The sequence below is a fragment of the Grus americana genome, chromosome 13 (genome assembly GCF_028858705.1).
Source record: "Grus americana isolate bGruAme1 chromosome 13, bGruAme1.mat, whole genome shotgun sequence".
Taxonomy (NCBI): Eukaryota; Metazoa; Chordata; class Aves; order Gruiformes; family Gruidae; genus Grus; species Grus americana.
The window spans coordinates 18,024,586-18,041,825 of record NC_072864.1 but is presented as its reverse complement, the minus strand read 5'-3'; the positions used below and the strand labels follow the sequence as shown (position 1 = coordinate 18,041,825).

General features: G+C 38.0%; 1 protein-coding gene across 7 annotated transcripts in view; it reads right to left on the bottom strand.

The window, feature by feature from the left end:
- FTO (FTO alpha-ketoglutarate dependent dioxygenase) overlaps positions 1–17,240 on the bottom strand; it is a 251,219-nt gene that overhangs the window by 92,082 nt on the left and 141,897 nt on the right. For 3 of the 7 annotated variants that reach the window (XM_054840452.1, XM_054840451.1, XM_054840454.1), the window contains one exon: positions 5,321–5,379. The exons of the other annotated variants lie outside the window; for them this stretch is intronic. In XM_054840452.1, the coding sequence (XP_054696427.1) occupies positions 5,321–5,379 (59 nt within the window). The remainder of the gene's footprint in view (positions 1–5,320; positions 5,380–17,240) is intronic. 7 annotated transcript variants of the gene reach the window in all.

The following is a 17,240-nucleotide window of genomic DNA, read 5'->3' as shown; positions in this document are numbered from 1 at the left end:
TTTATCGCTCTTATAAAACATTCAACAAGATTTTCTTTCAAAAATAACACTTTTTTGGATTGGAGTAACAGCCAAAAAAGGACACCTTTTTAACTGACATCATAGCACTACCTAAATAAAACAGATACTGAGGTTCACGTTAAATGATAAACATTTGAAACACAGAATTTGGTTATTTCAGGGGTCTTAAAAGGTTTTTTGAAGAGTGAGACATAAAATAAAAGAAATAAAAATGTAAAATAACCCACTCTTCTGCTATAAATCATTGAGCTCCTTTTCCCAAAACCATTAATAAAAACAGTGATTGTATTTCATGTTACAGTTATCTACAAAAGACCATTCTTAATTGCTCTTAAGGCATCATGTTTTATTTTAGCCAGGTTCACATTTTATTATAGAAGACTAATGGGGCATAGACTCCCAGCAGAACTTATTTTAAACCTTGGACCAGTCAACTATAAAAAGGGTATAAAAATAGTTATAGTGGTAAAATAAAAATTAAAAACTATAGCTAAGCTTTCAGATTTACTGGTGTAATAAAACGTGTCATAAACTTTTGCTTTCATTCCAAAGCTTTGTCGTAAGAACACGCAGAATCTCTCTCCGTTTCAAAAGCGTATGTTCAAATGTTAAATCTTTCTGGTTTCATTTTTAGTTTGTAGTCTTGCTTGGGTACATGTAATTTCTTAAAATTTATCGCTATTTGATTAAATATCCTTGCTGATCAGAATGCAAGAGTGATAAGAAGGAGAACCATTACAGGATAACAACAACAACTTAATGGCATTTCTTGTTAACGAGGTCATAACAAGAGGCTTTCTGCTTCAAAGTTTATTTAACCAAACTACTTTTGTTATTATCTTATTAACCAGAACCCTCAAGTTGTCATTGCCCTAATAATAATTTGAAGACCTGCTGCATTCATTTATCCAATTAGTTAAGGAATCAAATAATAAGTTAGAGCTAAGAACTTATAAAACCTCCTGATATTAGTCGGAGATGACCTCATCTGTATGTAATACAGAGTTAGCGCTGATTCAAGACAATAGGTGTTGCTATGCTGTTTGCAGCAAGATCTCTCAGAAAAGACTAAAATCCTAATCATTTAACATAGCTGATTATTTTCTAGATCAAAGAAATTAGCATTTGCATCCTTAAAAATTCTAACTCATTTATGCCATCTTGCCTACTTGCTTTTGCTTATTAGTTGCAGGTGGATACCATTCCATTTTATTTCCAAACTTAACTGTATTGACATAGCTGAACTGCAACTCAATTACAAGTTTCTTGATATTGAGGATATGATTTGAAAAAACAGACTTCTTTAAGGAAAAAAAAAATCAAGTTAAACTTTATTGTCACAGTGGAAAGTGATCTGAACAGTCACAACTACCCCAGATTTGTGGGGGTTGGCTTTCTTTACGTATTTCCTAATTTTTAATCTACTCTTCTAGATTTTGAGGTCCGTAATTAATTCCAAACGTGGTTTATTTTAATGGTAAAGCCATGTCTTCAAATGGCTAGCAGAGTTTACCTGCCAAAGCGCTACAGAAATAAGACTATTGCCAACCATGGCAGCAACAAATAAAGGAGATGGAGGGTAGAAAATAAAAAATAAAATTACACGTACATGGATGCTTTGGAACAATCTGGCAGCAAAGAGGCCAAAGGACTTGACTAAAATTCAACTGCTGGCCAGGTGCGCAGTCACCCCATGGGTTTTGCTCAAGTCTAACCAGAAACTGTGGTTAGAGCCATGGAAGCACCACCTCTTGTTCACAGAATGGGCTGGCTCTTTAGCACTTGCTACGATACTCAGTTTTGCGTACTCTTTCGGCAGGTTGCATTCTACTAAAGATAACAAATTTTCAGGCTGAAGAAGCCATGAAAAGTCTGTGTCACATGAACCGAGTGTAGTTTCTCCAACTGTTCTGCTCCATTTCTGGGTGTACTAGAATTAACCAAGGCAAATCATTCATGTGGAAATACCGCTCACCTCAGAAATAAGTCCTCCACAGAGAAAACTACTTCATTATGCACATACGCAAAGTGACGCGTGTAAAAATGTATATGCAATAGATATCTCTATTACCCCAAGATATCAGCAGCTAACAGGTTTATTTCTAATTCTCCGTCATACTCTCCTGCCACAAACACTTTTAAATAGAAGAATTCTGAACTGGCTCAGGTTTGTTCCCAGCAGGCATACTTGTAAAGATAAAAAGAATGAGGTTTTTTTTTTTTTTCTCCCCTGCTTACTCCCTATTTTTGTAGTTATTAACGCAAAGAAGGGCTAAGGAAGGAACGGAAACGTTTAGCCCAGCACCACAGTCTGATCTTGCAGAAAAAGAAAACAAGAGCAGTCAAGCAAAGTAACTATGTTCCTATTTCTGGTCTAAATTTCCATGCCAGGTTGTCTTTTAATGTCTGGTTCTCAAAGTTTTCCTACTCTTAATCCTTCTTGCTAAAAAATTCGTTTTGTTTTTTCATCCTACAGCTTCTGGCAGCAAGTGGTATGTAAATGTTCAGTAGCCCATCTGAACCCTGTTTCAGAACAAAACAATTTCAGTTTCTAAGTGTCTGAATTACTTTAACTAAATCTGAGGATTTACCTATTGAAGCTTGAGCAGCTCCCTTTCAACTCTGAATGAAGGAAGAATTATGAGACTGGAGTTATTCAATGAGAGCTATCTGTCCTGGCACTTAATCAAAGGGATTAGGATTTGGAAAGAAAAGCCTACAGGTGATCCTCCAGGAAGCATACCAAGCAGTTATCAAAAACATACAAGTTCAAAGCAGCTCAATTTTCATATGTTAAAAGTATTTGGATGAAGCCTCAGGCTTGTTTCTAGGTAAAGAATTGTGTTAAAGCTGTTTGTACTTGCATACTTAGTAGACAAGGGAATGAAATAGCATGTGGTGAAGCAGTACTAGGTCCATCTAACCCCGATGTAACACAATAAATCAATCTTGTTCTCTTAGCGAAACATGATCTGATACCGAGTCCAGGTTTCAGTGCTCCGTCCTCGCTGCGGCAGTCACCACAGACACTCGTTTACCTCTTCAGCCAAGAAAGCTGCCATAACACAAAGAGAAAGATGTGACATGCTACATCGAGTGCTTTAATAACTGTTATTAATCTTGTAGCGGTGTTCTCCCCCTCCACGCGTTACGTTGAATTTAAAATATATTCAGTTTCTTCAGTTTGTAAGACTATTTTTAAACTATTAAAATACTAATAATCAGAGACCCATCTTAGTCAATTAGAGATGTCAATAATCACGGTTAACGCTGAATCATAACTCAACTGCAAGGACTTTATTTACCACCGGCATTACATCATACCGGCGTAGGAGGGCAGGTTAGGGACAACGAACAGCATGTTCCACCGCACTGCCAAGAGAGGAAGGAACACTTGAGTAGCGCGGCCGGGCCAGCCGTGGATCCAGGACAAAGCACTTGGGCGTCATAAGCCTCACCACCGCATCTCCGAGACGGCTTTCCCCGCCGACCACGGGCAGTTGCGTTTTACGTGCAACAAATGGAGAAACGTCTGCCCGGGAGACAGAAATAGAAAGATTCCACTGTACAGAGTATGTTCCTACCTAAAGTCACCATAAATCACGCAGCCGGTCGTCACGTAAGCTACCACTGAATCATCGTGTGCAAAGTTTACCCGCACAACCTGCGCGTACCGAGAGGCGCAGAAAGCTGAGTTACGCTCCGCAGCGGCCCCTCAGCTACCCTTGGCACCAGCAGTCTGAAAACCGAGACAGCTCTTAAAGCACCGAGTACATGGCTGTGGGCCACACAAAAGCTCTGAAAACTCAAGGGGTTTTAAATATGCATATATACATCTCTCTCTATATATATTTACACATCTGTATACCTCTCTCTCTAAATCACTATCCCAAATCGAGGGCAGGTACCGCACAGCCCAGTCCACGAGAAAGGAGAATGGCACCGATTTCCCAAAAGGGGGAAAAAATATTTCCACGCAGAACGGAAGAAGAGGAGGGGGAAAATATGTTCAGCACCCCACCTTTCAGTCTTTGCCTGATAATATTTAGAAAAAACCCTCTGTATTTCGTCTTTCCATGTTGTTAACAGTACTGTCCTACGTAGATACCGTATGTATAACCCTGCATAACAGCCAACCAACCACCCGCGGTCTGCGGGGCAGAAGCAAAGATTGCTGTATCCCTCCATTTCTCTGGCAAAGCAATGAAGACAATTTGGAGTACCTTATACAGCAGAGTTAACTGGGCCAGACTGGTTAACACAAAGGCAAAAGATAAATTCCATGAAATGACAGAGCTTGGAGTTTCACAGTGTACGTGGAAAGAGGACTTTAAAACCAGATGTTTAAAATACTCCATATGCTTACAAAAATAGTAAGATTTGCCAATATTTACAAACCTACTTAGTAATAATTTTTAACCAGGACTTGGACTGTGGATTTTTCATGGATAAGTCTCTTAGTCAATTTAAATAAATGAGGGAAAACAAATAAATTATGGATTTGCAGAATGTTTTGAGTGGGTCATCATGGATTGCTCAGAATAATTGTTACATACTCCTGAAATACAACCCTTGTAACAAACGTAAACTGCAGCAGAGCTATCAGGCACGACTGAGAAACAATACCATAATACTGACTCTCTGTGGCTTTCTATCATCTTTGCATTAACTTACCCATATAAATACTCCTCAGAGACAATCCTGAAGTCCTTATTTGGGCCAAATTCACACTTAACAGCAGCAAGATTAAGCCCTAAAGTATTTAATTATAAGGAACTAGAATAAATTTAAATTTATATTCTGATTCTGTCTCCGTATAGTCTCATATGCTTATGTTCACAATTGTAGAATAAGAGTCTGAAATGTTCATAGGAAAAAAGTAAGAAGAAAAACATGCAACAGTTTTCTTACATGTCCTTCATAATTATTCTCTAAAAAGGCAGAGTTATTGAACAGAAATATATATTGAAACAATATAAGTCTACTAAAATACATCCTTGCTCCAAGTAAAATATACATAGTTTATTTTGAACTTATGCCTATAAAAGTAAAACTAAATGAGTAAGAAGTCCTACCTTATTAATGCAGGTTTCGAGGCATTGCATTATCAAAAAGTTGTGTGCTACGCTACAGAATAAACATACTAACGCTTAATATTTTTAGCCTACCGATAGATAAGCTAGCTATTCCAACGTCTTAAAAGATACTAATCGTCTTTAGGGAACTGCCAGGTACCCTAATTCACTTATATATTTCACTTTGGGCTTGACTTATACCCGCATCAGTGGACGCTACTCACAGTCCTGACATTGTGCTAGACACCATATACACAGAGAGTAGTAATCAGCCACGAAGAGCCTACGGTCAAAAAAAGGGAAGGACAAATGAGGCAGGAGAAATTCTGTGTTATGATTACAGCAGTACAGAGCCATCAAGTACCTTCCCTAAGTACCTCTACAAAGACTCACAGAAAGCTGGAATTGAATCCATACCTCTTATCTCTCTTTGCAGGGCACAGAAAAAGCCCTATCAAAGCCAACAATAGCTGAGGGCACTCAGCACTCTGTGAGATCAGGCCAGCAAGAAGTTCATCTTTCTTTAAAATAAAGCTATTGAAAGCCAAATATCACTGCCATTCATAATGGTGTAAACCCACAAAGATTCTTTATTTCAGTGGAAATCCTTAGAGTAGAATTTGGCTCCGGAAAGAGTCAGTTATTGAAACTGATGAGTTTGGTAAGGAATTTTAACTGACTTCAACGGAGTTCCTTTGGATTTACACCAGCGTAACAGCGTACTTGTCCTTGTACAACTAAAATAAAAGGCTGTATCAGTTAGCTCCCTGTGCTGTCTCTCATAAAAATAGAAAGGGCTGTTACCATCACAACATAAACACTGGAATACATCTTGTGTACACTATTAAAAAAAAAAAAAAGAAAAAAAAAAAGATGTATTGCACGATTGCTACAATTTTATTCTTACGGGGGTTTTTTTGCCAAAAAGAAAATATGGCTTTAATATAAGTTTACATCTGCGTGGTATTACATGCATGTAAAACAGATGTAACCTAATTACATTTTCATTTAAATTGCTAAATAGCTACTTAAGTAAAAAGCTAAAATAACATACAAACAACAGTTACTATAATAACAAGTGTACTTAGAATTAAATGAAAGGGATCAAAGCTGCAGCATACAAAATTTGAGCTGGCCTTTGAAAAAGATACAGTGACATAACAGCGCTGTATTGATTTACTCAGTAATTTAATGTCTCTACAACTCAGCCAGAAGACACATCTCAGTTTAGCAGAGACACATGGAGGAAAATTCAGAGAGTTTATACAAAGACTTTGGGTCTCATAAAGATTAGACGTACTCTACTGGAGATTATGTAGCAAAATCCCAAACTGGAAATTAGAATACCAATGCAATACAATCAACTTGATTATAGTTTTAGGCAGACCTGTCTGAACTGGCTGGACTCAGAAATCATGCCCTAACAGTGCAATCAGAGCGTGCTTTTTGATTTTTGGCTGAGAACTGCAGTCTTCAGAAGAGATACCATATTTATTTCTATTTCTCTCTATGCAAACATAAGTTCACTAGGGCTACAATTGGGGGACTAATCAAAATATAATGAGTGCAGTGGAAAGACTTGAATCAAGTCTCCTGGGTCTTTAAAGAAGAGAAAATAAATCTAATTTTCATTCAAACATATTTACCAGAAAGGGCTAAAATTTCAAAGTCTGGACACAAATACAAAAGGATGACTTGCATTGGTAAGGCACATTTAAGCGTGAGACGGTCAGGAAAAGGAAGTACGAATGCAGGATTCAGTATTCCTACCGTCACCCTCAGGAACTTAAGAGAGTGGTAAAACTTTGTATTAATGTATTTCCCTTACGTGCAAATGGCCGTGACTTCTATTAGAGTACCACTTTAGGGGAAAACCAATCATATGTTATCTGCAATAAATCCTATTTTTTAATTACCTTATTTGTTCACACTTTGTATTTTATAGAGTTCTCCTGCATGCTCGTCTTTCCAAGCCAATTATACAGATTTTGTAGGTGGATATAAGATAGCAAACTTTATACCTACTGTCATAAAGCAGCTATTATGTAGGCTTTGTATGTATAGCTACACTTTGCTAGAGACTGTTCTTCGTATCCTATTACATTTCTGTTTACTTGTTACACTGCGTATGACTGATGAAGGTTCAACCAGCTGATAAGCAGAGCTTTGAAGGAACATGCAAAAGCATGTCAATTTCTTTCTAAGAAATTATTTTTATATGAAACAAACAGTTAAGGATATTACTGAATATTTTTTCAGAATAATGCCAATGTAAACATTCAAGTTAAACTGATGCCTTCAGTACCTGTAGGCCACTTATTACCGGTTGACTTGAATTAAACTGTGTCCTCTTTAGAAACACAAGGGCGGGGGGGGGGCAAGACTGACGTGGGCTTGCTGCTTTGTCACAAAACCACAGCAGAATGACACTCGCAGAATGACACTCGCACAATGACGCAATAGAGGTAGCAGCTCTTCAGCACCATGGAACTTATTGTAATGTTCAAATTCACATTATTTTCACTTTTCCTGAGATCTTAATTCTGTTTTAGTTGCCTCTTAGATAGTTAGTTATAAACCACCTGAATTTATGATTCTGTTGTCCCCTAATCCGGCAGACCCTAACAAATCCCCTTAAAACAGTTTAGTAGGAAACGCAAGCACCTGTTTTCACAACTCTGTTTTGCATATGCATATTCATACGTTCTCTAAAGTTATTATTGACTTCAAAAGAATATCTACAAACATCCAAATTCCATCTAGGAATTCCTTTTTTCTATGAGATGGTTTTGTTGACACCGCAAGCAGCAGCAGTCTAACCGGATCCCAGTCTGACTTGAGGTGGCCACTCCCTGATAAACCACACCTCTTGTCCTCTCATTATTTGTCTTGGAATTTTAATCTTGAATTATAGCAAATTCTAAGGAACAGCACAGCTGAACATGTGTTTCATCTACCAGCAGTTTGAAGGCAGAACAAGTTAAGTAAAGAGCACAAGCTATTTAACCTTCCCACTTACACAAAACCATGTGTAATTTGCAACAGAAACTTGGCGGTGGTTAAAGTGATAGGAGACACATCTGAAACAACTTCAGTTCCCAGCCAGGTCAACAGAAGTTCAGATTGCTCAGCATTTAATTACAGGCACTCAGTATGTGTCGAGCTCAGGATCCAAGTGAAATTCCCATTTAGGGTCCTCAAAATCTATATTCCTTAATTTCTATTTTATTGTCTACTTTTCTCTTGCTTTTATTTATCCAGACATCGCTACCAGAGGTTCAATATCTACAGACAATTCCTTAATGCACTTTGATTCTGTACACAGATCTGACCTTGAAACCAAAACATACTCTACCGTTAAGGCACAAAACAATTTGGGGGAACACGCAAAGTCAGAAAGTTGATCTGAGTGCTCCCTGCTGCCATTGCACATCAGAAGGAAACAGGACTACTGGAAAGTCCTATTATTAGCAGCCTATCTTAAAAAAGGTAGATCAAGTAACATCACCAACATTTTTGAGGAAAAGGTTTGGTCTCCTTTACTCTGCCTAGAACAAACAGGAGCCGTAGCTGATGACAGCAGGCTGCTGAGATGGCAGAAACGCCTGGCTTCCAAACGCGTACTGCTGCCGCCTCTCCTCTGTGCGCTAGGGCCAAGCGCATGCAGGCTGAAGTACATTTTCACATGTTTTGGTATTAGACATAGATCAACTGGGAAAAAAGATACATTTATCTTGCAGAAGTACAGCTTTTTTTTTTTTGCTCATTTTAAAGAAATTATCTTCATTAAAAGAAACATGAATTAACTTATCTGGAGGTCTCTTCTGTGCGGTCTGGCTAGAATAAACCATCTTTCTGAAAACTTCCATTTTTGCATAATATTGAAGCCCTATATTACTATTTACAGAAATTTTTGAAATCTTTTGAAATAAAAAAAGAATTCTGTGTGGGGTTTTTTTTTCCACTGGAAGAAAGCAACAGTAGTTACTTTATCATGAAAGGTTCAGTGTATGCAGTCGTACGCATTAGAACACTGACACTTCTAAAGGAGGAACCAGCCTCTGACCCTATTTTGAAGTGCCAATAGAACTTCAGTGCTTGCATTTTAAAATATTTATTTCCTTCATAGATATTTTATGTGTAGATCTCAGTCCCTCAGCAGTAAATATTCTTATTTTCACATTAGCAGAAGCCCAAGACTAACATGATGCTCTAATATGAAAGACTTTCCTTCTTGGAAATCAGATTGTCTTCTCCTGTCTTAGAATCAAAGGTGTAAAACCATGTGTGCATTTGGTGAGGGACAGATATAGAATCAGAAACATGGAAATGCAAATTCTTCACTGAAATGCTGAGGATAAACTTTATATTCTTGTTTCTGGGGGGGAAATATCCTTTGTTTTGAATTGTTGTTTTTATGCTTTGAGATAATTGACATCACTTTCCAACTTGGCTCTATTTCCTCTCTTAATATATAGCTCCGTAACTTTTTTTTTTTGAGGGGGGCACATAGAAGACTGATTATCAGAAAGTCAAGAAAGTGACCCAGTGAAGACTATTACTTTTTTTTCCAATTACCAAGTCATCACACTTTGAAGTGAGTTTGTCTCCCTCAGAAACAATAATTACACTTCCGAATGCTGCCAGAACTGAAGTCAACAGTTCTGCATAGAAATCTGTTAACCATGAAGTGGTCAGCACCAGCGTAGTGGAGCTGCCGTTTTCTCCTGTAATACCTTCTACACAATTAAAATCAATACTGCCTGACAGGATAAATCACTACCAAGAAAAACACTCCACCTCCTGACACCAGCTGCCTTTCATAACGCAAGAACAAGTCAAGTTACCCTCAAGATATGTATACATTTTTGTTCCTTAATGGTCAGTATACTCCAGGACCGTGTCCTTTTGATCGTATTTTGTGTCAACTAATTACTAACTTCCCCCTTCATCATGTTCAAGTCTTCCCCCCCCCATCTTTCCTTCTCTTTTCTCTCTCACCTTTTCACTCCTTATTGGCAAAGCCCTCCCAAAACACTGATGTTTATTATAATGAGAAAACAACCCTGGTATTTTAGATCTCAACTTATGCTTCAATCTTTACTGCAATTTTTATTGCTCCTATATGCTTTGAATGTCAGTTTATTACCATTGTGTCAAGTTCCTCTCAACTTCCTTTCTGATCACCTCAGCTTGCACCACCTTTTGTCCACAGAAATCGCTTCCACTAAACACTGTAATACTTTCCTTGAAAATTTTTAGAGCCTTTCCCATTTCCATTCTCCTTTACATCTTTATCGCCTTAATCTTGCTGTGCCCACCACCCTTGACATCTGTTTGTGTCTGAGCATTTAAGATTCATTTGATATTCTGTTCCACTTGTCTTCTAGCAGGTCCTTCTCCTCCCACAAGCCATTCTTGGTCCACTCAACTCTTCAAAGGACCAGTTCCTTCATAGGAAGCTTATTAACTTTTCCTTTCCAACATATTAAACCCTTTGCTGACTACTGATTTGACCCCACTGTCAAACTCGCATCAAGTCCCTGACGTGTCTTTGTGAATTTCTTACCAGCTTAAAAACTTTAGAGGACTGATCCATCTTCTACGCTCCCTTCAGTCCCTGTTTTTGCATGTTGGGTTAAGGAGTTCAGAAAATTGCTTCACAGCACACAATGAACGTATAGTAACATAAAACGTGTTACATTTAATCTTCACTAGTAATTTATTTGTGAGCATGTGCATGCAATTACGAGCTGATAAGGCTTTTTCAAAAGAAATTAAGAAATTTGTCACCCTTCTTTGTGAAATTTAATATTGCAAGACATACTCCTCCTCTTGTTTGTAAGTCAGAGATGTTCCTCACCTGTCTTCCTTGTCCTTGCTCTGTAGTGTGGTTTATCTTGACATCATGGAAGTCAGTATTAAAGTATTAGTCTGATAAAGTAAAACATGTAACTTTTTACCGAGCTATTAGAAACTTATCCTATATATTCATATGCTATGTAAATATAAAGCGGCTACATCCAAGATAATACGCTTCCAGAGAAATGCCAGACCCAGATCAAGGAATACGCAAGAATACAATCTTTCTGAATTTTCCTCTAGAGGATGAGATAAAATACCAAACCAACTTTACCAATTTACATTTGGGCTTCTGGAACCTGTGGGGATGCAAAAGTACTCCCAGGAACTGTTCCTTTGACTGATCTGCATGGTACATCAAACAAGCAGATACTTATTTTTCCCATGTGTGCATAACAGAGAAGACGATCAATTCTCAAACTTGTAAAACAAATTTAGAATTCAGACACATACTTAAATTTCACTTGGTTCTTTATATATAAATCTGTTGAAACAAACCTATGCCTAAAAGGCTAAAAGAAATGTTATTTTATTAAATAGCACATGGAAAAAAGCCTAGCAATTTCAAAGACATAATATGGAGAGAGTAGCAGGGATAAAATGAAAAGAATAAAACTATAGAGAGATCCTTCTGGGACCCTTAAAGTTTTATGAGAATAGCCGTAGTGAAAGATCTCTGAATGTGTAAATGTAAATTAATTGAAGAAATTGAATCTTTACCTGCATAAATTTGTTATATTTAACAATTAAAATCTATTTAAATGTTAATGATTTAAAATTTAAAACGTGGCCCCTATTAACGGCAATGAAACCCTCTACAGTTTAATCAATATTAATGAAAGAAAAATGTTAAGGTAACAAAACCTAGTGCATTAGTAGCTATTGGGGAACAGGATTTTTTTTTTTTTTAAAGTTTTCTATACTCAGACAGATTATAGCATCAAATAGGTGCATATTGTATAAAAGAAAATCTGCAAAGGATGATTTTTAAGAAGAGAGAGACTAACAATTCTGTATACACTCTGGAAGGTCATTCACCATTTTGCATCCTGGGAGCCAAGATGTAAACTGCAGAACCAGTGTAGGATATTTAAAATCAGTCTCAAACCTGGGCGTCTAAAAGAGCTTCTAAGATTAGTTTAGACTTATTGACTTGAAGGATGGGTGGTGGAGATTGATCTAACAAATAACCCTACAATAACTCAGCAAACAGACATTCACCTTTCCTCCTAAAAAGTTCCACCAAAGCTTTTCTGAAGGCTTACACACGACCTGGGCAGTGGCAGGGTACCGCTGCGATCACGCAGAGTCATTTTAAGGCATCTCCATCTGATGGCACAAACCAGACTAGCCTTCACTTATGGTTCCCCAAATAACCAAAGATCTGGCCTAACAAAAAAACCCCCAAAACCAAACAACAACAACAACAAAAATCAATCATATCCCAAGGTCCTAAAAAGTCCTAAGGAATTTTTTACAAACCCCATGACCCATCCAACATCCAGCTTAAGGTACATTGCACAGTTTATGCATCCTCCCCCGTAAACTGAGTAAACTAGTTTTCTTATTTCTTGCCCTGGCTGTATAAAGAAGGCGCAGGCTGGCACATGTGCTATTTTGCATTCTTTGTCAGGTGGCACAGGGCTATGGATTTTAAACATACTGTCTGTCAATCATTTTCTGTTGGAATAGCTGGATCTATATACAGCATACACTTGACTATTATTATGCCATTAAGGACCATGCAAAATATTTTGCCTTCATACAAGACAAAGCGATTAACTGAAAATTTAGTAACTGACTACACAAGGCAATCAGAACAGCTAAGAAAGCACCAGTGAACGTTAATACCGTTCCGTGCCTTACAAATCACTAACGTTTTTAGTATATAATTAAAAAGAAAAACAAAACCAGACGGACATTTACTGAAAGGAAATCTTTAGTTGCTAAAACTTCACAACAAAAGGCTGGCTTGTGACAGAAATACACAGAACTGCTGCACAGGAGAAGTTTCTGAGAGTCATTGTGAAAGCTGATTACTGATCGTCTGGCACTAAAATGAAATGGTAGACACTGTATGCAAACAAGCCTTCTGAACTAGATATTAATATAAAGATCTATATACCTCTTCCATGGCCTATTTATAAGAAGGAGGCTTGCTAACACAGCTCCTGAATTTAACTTCTGCATAAGTCTTCTATACCCAAGGTATTCCAGACAGAATATAATCTCAGTTTAGAACAGAAACTTGTAAAGTCCCTTCACAGGGACGCTGATATCTCAACACCAGTATTCTACGTGACAAAGAGATCATAAATGTCTTCATTCTTTCACCCAAGGCAGGTAAATAAACTCTGATCTGACATCAGTTCCACCTTGTATGTGTAATGATACAGACAATTAAATGAAAATGCAATTTTATATCTGAATAGTAGATGCTAGATATCTACTCTGTTGTGAAAATAATAATTATTAATCATGAGTATGTCAATTCCTACATTTCGCTTCACAAAAAGGACACAGGCTCTTTTGGATAAATTAGAAGTAGAAAGATCATTCAAACTAGGAAGAAAAATCAACTTATATGATTTATATAGGATTTTTGGTTTGGTGGGATTTTTGGTTTGGGTGTTTTGGTTTGGTTTTTTGGGGTGGGAGTAGGGTGTGGTCATAATCTTTAGTACGTGGTGCAACTGCTCAGAACAGAATGCTGAGGCTATCAAAAGCCTATATAAATAAAAAAAGATTGCATAAATTCACTGAAAAGAAGTATCTATGCAGGACCATTAAACGCAAAGATACCACCTTTGCATCGGAAATTCTGTTAGCCACAAATTTCTGGGGCTAGATCGAAATCCAGAGAAAGAATCAGTGTACACTTCCCTTACTGTCATTTTTGTCTTTGGCTATCTGCTGCTGCCCGGCACGACGCGGAGCCAGAAAGCTCTTTGGTCTGACCTGGCATGGTGCCGCTTACCACGGGGGCAGGAGTGCAGCACCACAGGTTATTACAGCAACACCTGAGCACTCTGCTTTCCACTCTTCTTATTGATAGGCACGTTCTTCTTCACATTAGCGTATTAAAACCACAAATGGAGACAGTACTAAAACAACAAACAAGGACGCTACTTACACATTATTAATCTTGACTTGCATAAATATGATATTCAGAATATAGGTACTTGGTATTCAGACCACGCGTGCACTGATACGCACTGAACGGAGGGACCACTGGGAGCAACTACGGGCACTAATGAGCTACAGCTGAAGTGTAAAGATGCAGAATTGTTTCTGGGCAAACGCGTGTTGGGGAAGGAAGTTCATACGATGAAGTAGGTTGCTTTCCTGAAGGGGGAAGGTGGAGTCTCTCGCTTGCAATTTTTATGGAGGAAACAATCCCAAAATAGGTGTCTGGCTCAAGTAAATCTCTTGTTCTCAACCCGTTGCCTTCCCTCCTCTCTGCCGCAAGACAGACTTATCTATAACAATAATTTATATACAACTCCACCGTATTCAGCCTTGCTGAAGACGTCCTTAAATCATACATGCACACGCTTGGAGTAATAAACTATTCCATTTACTTGCCAATACTTATCAAAACTCTGGAATGAAAAATAAAGGTGTAACAGACTCGAAAATAGGAGCTTAAAAGAACCTAACAATTTTTCATAAGTTTTGTAACTGTTTATAAGAAAGAATTTGTATTGAGAATAAAGGACAAATGCTGTCCTTTTAATTATCAACATTTATCTCTGGGACAAGAACATCAGGTATATAACATAGAAGATTCTTTTAATATAGAGGACAGATGGCAACTTCACTCCTGGGACTTCCTTAGACTGCCCCAGAAAAAAACCCAACAACCCAAAACAAAACAAAACCAACACCAAAGCCCCCATAATTTTAAAAGGCTTTAAGAATTCCCAAAGGAATGCTAGTCTGGATACAGGAAATCTGAACTGCCTTGTTTGCAAAGCAAATGATAAAACATTTCAGGAATGTACAGAAACTCCTCAGGACGACAATGTACAAAATTAACTTAAAGAATATCTTTCCTTGTCATCTAATCGTACAAATTTAGAATTCATTCACACACTTTCAAATTTCACTTGGTTCTTTATATATAAAGTCTGCTAAAAAAACCCTTTTTGGAAACAAAATTACATTAGCAGAATTTACGATGATGTAATATGTAAATGCAGTATGGCAGGTAGGAATGCCTAGGAAAGATGTCGTTTGCTTGTTTTGCCACATAGAAACATTTCAATAAAATAAAAAAACCAAAGCAGACTCCATAATCCTTTAAAAAAAGCACTTGTCTGCAATCATACATGCATCCGTAGATGCACGTGGCTTTTCATAGGGGTGTTTCATACTTCGCTTACAGGGTGTTAATATCGGAAGCTGTGAATCAACACTTTCTCCTTGAGTGTTAATACTATTAATGTCTTGCTGGGTAAACAGCCAGAACCAAGCCGGTGTTCTAAACTGGCTCTGACAATAGTTAGCCTTCCTACCCTTGGTTTTCGGCACAATAAAACCACTTTTGTAAATATTCAATTTCTCATAAAAAAAAAAGAGTCTGAATAAAAGAGTTTAATATTGGTTTAAGAAAACCAGAAGAGATTCTTCTTGCAATAGCATTGGTTGAATATTCTGCAATTGCAGAGTAACGTGATTATTAGTGAGGGTTTACACTTCTGTAAAAAAGATTGGCAGCTAGTTGACTAAATCATGCTCATCTGCATTTCTGGTGCTTTGGGCCACAAATGATAATTTCCATCTCTCCCAGTTTTCTTTACGTTGGCTTAAAAAACCCCAAAACAATAAGTTTCATAGTTTTTTTCCTTAAGCCTTTAAATGTAAAGAATGAAATAATGCAAATATTTTTTTCTCCAATTTAGACCAAAGTTTCCAAACGGCAGTATTTTATATTGCACGAAGTGCCCTTTAAATAATTAAACCACTCGGCTCCGTGCCTCAGTTAAAAAAATATATAGAACAAGCACCGTCATCAATACAGGATTTGCCCCTCTCTGAATTAATCCAATTATTCAAATGTCAGTTATAACTGTCAGAGAGCAGTTCCTTGGGCTGGACCAAACTGTTAAAAATTAAAACTGTTTTACCTCGTTTAGTCTCTCTGCCTTTTTAATGTAAAATCCATGGTCTTGACAAAAAGTTGTGGGATTTGACACCCAATGCAACACAACCCTATTTCTGTCGTACATGCATAATTCACTTTGGAAATTTGCACTTGCTTTAAAATATTACTAAAATATACATGTAACATATGCTAATGCAGCCGCACTGGCTTGTGAGCTCCAGCCACTAGGTTATACGTAAACTTTGCCAAGTGCACACACTGTACATAAAGGGATTATAAATGAAAGAAAAGATCACTGTCCCTAGCTCTCAGTTTCCAGCCTTGGCCAAACTGACAGCCCCAAATCCCAGCAACATCTAACATGCCCTTCCCGTGGAGAAGACAGCCTGTTCTCAGAGTCTTAATTACATCCCAGCTGACTGCCCGGCGTTGCCAAAATCAGGCAACAAACGATGCACCTTCACTTGCAATATGGTCTGCTAAACAGACTCCCAGTCACACAGAAAGAAACTTCCACAACAAGGAGAAATAAAGGGACAAGCGAGAGAGCGAGGGAGAGGGCAAGCAGCAATCAAGCCAAGGCAGAAGCCCCCTCCCAGGCTCCTGAGGGACCGGCGAGCAGCAGCACGTAACAAACAAGGCTATCCCTCGCTCCGAACAGACTCGCAGCCCAAGGTGCCTCACGCCAAGGACTGCTGTTCTCCAAGATGGGCCGCTGTAACTCAGACTCGATAGATTAATGATTGTTAAGGAAGGCTAACCAACCCCTCACTGCTCAGGCCATTATAATTACAGAAGAACAGCATGCCGCATTCTGCAATCACAAATGGTATCATATGTTTTCCTGGCTGGCTTGCAGGAGGAGCTTTATTTACACAGATGAAATACGAGAGCTGCGGATTTAAAGCAACAGAATTTTAAAATTAACAGAATTACCTGTGCTTATGGATACCCACAGAAGAACGTTACGCCGAGATCTGTTTCAGCCTGCAGACCTACGAAGATCAAAGTCTCCGGGAGGGAAAATACTCACCTGTCCTATCCGAGCCCCCTGGTTAGACAGAATACATTTACAACGTAGGAAAAGTCGTGTTCTCTTAATGAAATGAATTCAACTTTACAGAAGTGCTAATAAAGCACCTACTTTTACTAAGGCCACGTGACTTCTTTTGAAT